General features: G+C 42.3%; 1 protein-coding gene across 1 annotated transcript; it reads right to left on the reverse strand.

Annotated features, from left to right (window-relative positions):
* Positions 1 to 605: 605 nt before the first annotated feature.
* LOC141988212 (myb/SANT-like DNA-binding domain-containing protein 7) lies at positions 606 to 2,219 on the reverse strand. The gene is made up of 2 exons (XM_074954043.1): positions 1,466 to 2,219; positions 606 to 876 (listed from the first exon to the last, which is right to left on the reverse strand). The coding sequence occupies exons 1-2, from the start codon at positions 2,046 to 2,048 to the stop codon at positions 779 to 781; spliced, it is 681 nt and encodes a 226-aa protein (XP_074810144.1). The 5' UTR covers positions 2,049 to 2,219; the 3' UTR covers positions 606 to 778.
* Between the last annotated feature and the right edge of the window lie 4,194 nt (positions 2,220 to 6,413).

The following is a 6,413-nucleotide window of genomic DNA, read 5'->3' on the forward strand; positions in this document are numbered from 1 at the left end:
CAGACACCAGGGCGGTTAGAAGAGCACAGGAGGGCGCGGTACGCATCAGAGAGGCTTTGAAAACCAGTTTCATGACTGGCCAGGCTACGGTGTGAAAGTTCTGTTTGTTTCTCCTTGATGAAACCCCCCGCCCCTTGGTTCACTCTACTTCCCTGTAAGCTAACTACCCTCTCCTCCTCCCTTCGATCACTGCTTGCAGAGGCAATAAAGTCATTGTTGCTTCACATTCATGCATTCTTTATTCATTCATCACACAAATAGGGGGATGACTACCAAGGTAGCCCAGGAAGGGTGGTGGAGGAGGGAAGGAAAATGCCACACAGCACTTTAAAAGTTTACAACTTTAAAATTTATTGAATGACAGCCTTCTTTTTTTGGGGCAATCCTCTGTGGCGGGTGGCTGGTTGGCCAGTGGCCCCCCCACCGCGTTCTTGGGCGTCTGGGTGTGGAGGCTATGGAACTTGGGGAGGAGGGCGGTTGGTTACACAGGGCCTGTAGTGGCAGTCTGTGCTCCAGCTGCCTTTGCTGCAGCTCAACCATACACTGGAGCATACTGGTTTGGTCCTCCAACAGCCTCAGCATTGAATCCTGCCTCCTCTCATCACGCTGCCGCCACATTCGAGCTTCAGCCCTCTCTTCAGCCCGCCACTTACTCTCTTCAGCCCGCCACCTCTCCTCCCGGTCATTTTGTGCTTTCCTGCAGTCTGACATTATTTGCCTCCACGCATTCGTCTGTGCTCTGTCAGTGTGGGAGGACAGCATGAGCTCGGAGAACATTTCATCTCGAGTGTGTTTTTTTGTTTTTTTTTTTCTTCTTTCTTGCCTTCACTAGCCTCTGGGAAGGAGAAGATCCTGTGATCATTGAAACACATGCAGCTGGTGGAGGAAAAAATAAAGGACAGCGGTATTTAAAAAGACACATTTTATAAAACACTGGCTACACTCTTTCAGGGTAAACCTTGCTGTTAACATTACATACATAGCACATGTGCTTTCGTTACAAGGTTGCATTTTGCCTCCCCCCACCGCGTGGCTACCCCCTCAACCCTCCCCCCTCCCTGTGGCTAACAGCGGGGAACATTTCTGTTCAGCCACAGGCAAACAGCCCAGCAGGAATGGGCTCCTCTGAGTGTCCCCTGAAGAAAAGCACCCTATTTCAACCAGGTGACCATGGATTATATCTCACTCTCCTGAGGATAACACAGAGAGATAAAGAACGGATGTTGTTTGAACGCCAGCAAACATACACTGCAATGCTTTGTTGTACAATGATTCCCGAGTACGTGTTACTGGCCTGGAGTGGTAAAGTGTCCTACCATGAAGGACGCAATAAGTCTGCCCTCCCCAGAAACCTTTTGCAAAGGCTTTGGGAGTATATCCAGGAGAGCCGCGAATGCCAGGGCAAAGTAATCCTTTCACATGCTTGCTTTTAAACCATGTATAGTATTTTAAAAGGTACACTCACCGGAGGTCCCTTCTCCGCCTGCTGGATCCAGGAGACAGCCTTGGGTGGGTTCGGGGGGTACTGGCTCCAGGTCCAGGGTGAGAAACAGTTCCTGGCTGTCGGGAAAACCGGTTTCTCCGCTTGCTTGCTGTGAGCTATCTACAACCTCATCATCATCATCACCTTCTTCGTCCCCAAAACCTGCTTCCGTATTGCCTCCATCTCCATTGAAGGAGTCAAACAACACGGCTGGGGTAGTGGTGGCTGAACCCCCTAAAATGGCATGCAGCTCATCATAGAAGCGGCATGTTTGGGGCTCTGACCCGGAGCGGCCGTTCGCCTCTCTGGTTTTCTGGTAGGCTTGCCTCAGCTCCTTCAGTTTCACGCGGCACTGCTTCGGGTCCCTGTTATGGCCTCTGTCCTTCATGCCCTGGGAGATTTTGACAAAGGTTTTGGCATTTCGAAAACTGGAACGGAGTTCTGATAGCACGGATTCCTCTCCCCATACAGCGATCAGATCCCGTACCTCCCGTTCGGTCCATGCTGGAGCTCTTTTGCGATTCTGAGACTCCATCATGGTCACCTCTGCTGATGAGCTCTGCATGGTCACCTGCAGCTTGCCACGCTGGCCAAACAGGAAATGAGATTCAAAAGTTCGCGGTTCTTTTCCTGTCTACCTGGCCAGTGCATCTGAGTTGAGAGTGCTGTCCAGAGCGGTCAAAATGGAGCACTCTGGGATAGCTCCCGGAGGCCAATACCGTCGAATTGTGTCCACAGTACCCCAAATTCGACCCGGCAAGGCCGATTTAAGCGCTAATCCACTTGTCAGGGGTGGAGTAAGGAAATCGATTTTAAGAGCCCTTTAAGTCGAAATAAAGGGCTTCATCGTGTGGACGGGTGCAGGTTTACATCGATTTAATGCTGCTAAATTCGACCTAAAGTCCTAGTGTAGACCAGGGCAAAGACTTTAGTAAACTGGTGCAGCTTCTTGAAAGAGAGAGGAGCAATAAAACTAAAGTACTCTTTGAGTTAGCTTTTAACTAGTTTGGCTAATCCAGGTATTTTACCTCCTTGGGATAGGGTAGTTATAATTGCAGCTAATAGAGTGGGAGAGGGCTCTATGCAGGAAGAAGTGTATCTAAGCTATTAGTATGGGGAGGTAGGATCAGATCAGGATTCTCGATTGGAGTCTGTTGTGACCTGATGTGCCAACTGCTGCTTGGACCCCACAAGCTTCTACTCCTTCTCCAGTATGCAGTACAGACATGTCCATGTCCATGTCACATTCCTAGTTACAGATTTCAGACCACTTCCTCAGGCAGGATCCTGAAGCTGGGAAGCAGGTTACATCATGAGATGAGTCCATATTTAAGGAAGAATCACCATGGAAACAGCAGCAGATTGGTGCAGAGAAGTATGTGTGCAGAGAAGACTGCTCTCTGCCTGCTTGAGGTGTGTTTGTGCAAGTGGCTTAGTGTGTGGGCAAAAAGGAAAAAATGGCTTCTGTTGATTTGAGAAGAAGGAGAGGGAGAAAGTAAGAGGAGGGGTGGGAGCAGGGTTCATCCTGACAGGGAGAGGAGGAAAGAGGGACTAGAAGAGTTGTCTCTGAATCTGTTCCTCAGTCAAAAGCAGGAGTCTATTTGTCCTCGGTGAAAGAGCCATGGGTCTAGAACCAAAGTCTGTGGGGTTCAAGGGAAGCACTGCTTCCTTATCACAACCAGGGTTCAGTTGCCACCAAGAGGAACTGGGAGGCTGAACCCTCCAAGAAGTCCCATCCTAGTAGGCATGAGTGACAGCTTTCTGTGATTCCTTGATTGGCTGGCAGTCCCCATATAAACCAGGAAGCCATTGCTGGGAGTTGTTTGAGCAATGCACACCTCTGGTGTACTTTTTCTTTAGACCCTGCTTGCTGCTATTCACTGAGACTCGCCTTGATCCCAGACTCCCAGTTCTTAATCTAGACTCAGCTCTGGTGACTCTGATCCTGGTTTACTGTCTCCAGCTTAAGACCATTGGTGAAAGATCCTGGACAGGCCTGACCCCAATTCTGGCCTCATTCTGTCAGTTTGGTAATGGACTCCGACATTGTGGTTTTGACCTAGTCTGGCCACAGAGTGATCTCTGATCTTTGGCACCAATACCGAGAGGTTAATTCCATGCCCACAGGCCACCCATGGCCTGGCCCTAACACTCAGTGCTGTAAAGGTTAATACTATTCCCATCACTTGATTTAAGTACTCCAGAATCTTTTGTGATCTTTTGAGGTGTAGGACAATTTAACTTTTTCTTACTGTAGATAGAAATCCCAAACACAGCTTCCTGAGTGAAGTTCAAAAGGCAACAAAAGACTGACTGCTACTTACCAAACTGGTTATAACTTTCTGCAAAGAAGTACACCAATGGCATACACTGTGGTAGTTTTCCAGTACAGTACTGCCCAAATCAATATTACAATATATATATAATTAAGAAATGAAAGAGTCATTTCTAATAATATTTAGCTAAGAAATCCTCATTTTCTTTCAGTGTTCCAGTCTGTTAGTCATAAAAACCAAACATTCAAATTGTCCTTTATATTGACTCCAGCCATCTGTGACTGGCAGGATGGTCACTCTGCTGTGGTGTCTTTAAGGGGGAAACAGTTTAGAGGAGAGAAAATCAATAACTCTCTCCCTTCCAAAAAAAGGCCCTTAAAGTTCATATTTCATAGGGAGATTTTTAATGCAAAAGTACTTGTGCTTTCTTTCCCCTTTTCAACAGTATTGTCTATTCAGTACCTATATGTGTTTTGTTTGCTATATTTAGATGAACGTTGCAATGGGTATCCGCAAACTTGTTGGTGTGAAAAAAGTTTATTCAAGTTTAGAGACAAGTCTTATGAACACAAGATGTACGCAAAGCTGTAGACTTACGTAAATGTGCTATTCAGATTCAGAATGAGATACAAGAACGTCTACTAACAAGTAAGTCTATATATCTGAAGAACATTTGAATAGTTGTAATATTTCATATGTAGAGCTGGAGAAAAAAGATCAGCAATAGATTAAACAATCACATCTAGGTCTTACTTGATAAATTAATTAGGGAATTTAGCATTGATCAATTTACATCCACAAGATGATTAAAGCAGCACCCTGACAAATTGCAATATTGGTTAAAACTAAATTAGATTAAAGACGGAACGATAGAAAAATCAGCAGTCTGAGGCATTTTCTTCTCTTTATACTGTTCTCTTCCTAATATCTAGAGCACGGCTTGATTAATAAAAATAGCCCACAACTTTGACCCATCTCCAAGTTAAAATGCAGGTGATGATATCAAGACAGTGTTCCCAATGGTGTATGAAATGTTTAATGTACAATCTGACATTTGCCAGATAAAAATGTGAATTTTGGTACAGCTGGCTATTATATAAACAGCAGCTGCAAAACTGCAAAAAAACCGTTTGAACCATGAATTTTCTTCATGGACTTCTTAACTTTCTGCCATTGGCCCTAAGCTTTCCTTCCTGTGCATATTGCACAAGCATCGAAGATAAAGCATGGTTTGTACTGTAGAACTCTCAACAAATCATATTTGGGTTTACAAGCAAAAGCTAACTTAAATGAGCTTTGATACATAAAAAGACTTTCTTTGTTCATTAGGAAGGTCACTTTGTTCACAAAGGTATAGATTAAAGATGTTAAAATATTTGTAAAATTTTGCATTATTAAAATGCAAAACAGCTTGAAAGACTTTATTAAATTTAATTAGAAATTCAACAATCATTTTTAATGGAAATGTCATCACAGTACATATTTCAAACAAAATTTGCCCCATTTCCTAGTGAATATGGACCCAATTTTGGAGGAAAGGTGACTATTGTATTAAAAACAAAACAAAGAAGTCATCATAGACCTGAATGAAGCAATAACTGGATTGAAAAAAAGGTGAAAAACTATCAAAAATGTTAATATTCTGAAACAAAAGTATTTGTGGAAACAAATGTTGTGAATTTCACACAGCATGAGTCAGGTCAGGTTTCAGACAACCCCAATATGGGGTCATGCTTGTAGCAATTCCTTTTAATATTCATTACACATTTAATACTGTCTATGCTCTTGTTCCATTTGTGAAGATGACAGTGTAACCTTTCATGAATTGATAAGACCACTAATTTAGTACATAGTTGACAAATACCAGACTTGTCACGTCATCAACTTATTGACAAACTGCCAAAGAAAGAGCGGAGTGATGTGTTACCTTCCAAAAATGGTTAACAAATGCATTAACTCATGTGATATTGTAAGAAAAGAAAACACCTGTTATCTTGTAACACAGTCATTGGCATATCAATATTATACCTAAATATAAACAATTTGCAAACTGAGAAAAAATGGTGAATCAATCTCTTAGCTAATATGCCGTTTTTAAATTTCTATTTTTATTTTTTGCTTGCTGCAATATTCTCAAAATGATATTTTAATGAAAAAGCAATCTTGGATACGTGTTCATATATTTAAGTCCCCATGGTGTAATCATATGCAGTAGCTGTCATTAGAATTCAACTTTTACCAATGTTTTCAGAAAACTGTTATGTTAATTTTTGCACCAATTTTTACCATTTTTAAATTTTTAATAAACACTGATAGATTCCCAGGAAGTCTTAAACAAAATAAAAACCAAAAATGAAGGACCTTGATTATAATTTCTGACTTGTGTGGGCAATCATGGTAATTGTATGTAGAAACTGGGGATGCAGTTTCATGCAGCCCTGAACTCCTGTTCTTTTAAAATAAGCTTTATAATATTTAAACAATAAAAGCATAGTACAAACCAAGTATAGCCTACAGCAGTGTGTTATCGGTAGCAGAACTCCATCAATGAAATGCAATTCAAGTATTAAATTAAATCGTCCAGTAGCATAGTAAAATGTCTATTGATTTATTTTTCAATTTATAAAAATGTCACAATATGTCTTTCTTGGGCA

Source organism: Natator depressus, chromosome 5 (genome assembly GCF_965152275.1).
Source record: "Natator depressus isolate rNatDep1 chromosome 5, rNatDep2.hap1, whole genome shotgun sequence".
NCBI lineage: Eukaryota > Metazoa > Chordata > Testudines > Cheloniidae > Natator > Natator depressus.

Bases quoted from the DNA above. Each gene is read 5' to 3' on its own strand.
- LOC141988212 (XM_074954043.1), bottom strand. From the start codon at position 2,048: ATGCAGAGCTCATCAGCAGAGGTGACCATGATGGAGTCTCAGAATCGC. The intron at 877-1,465 runs GTGAGTGTACCT...TTCCTCCACCAG, and splicing joins AGGCGGAGAAGGGACCTCCG to CTGCATGTGTTTCAATGATC.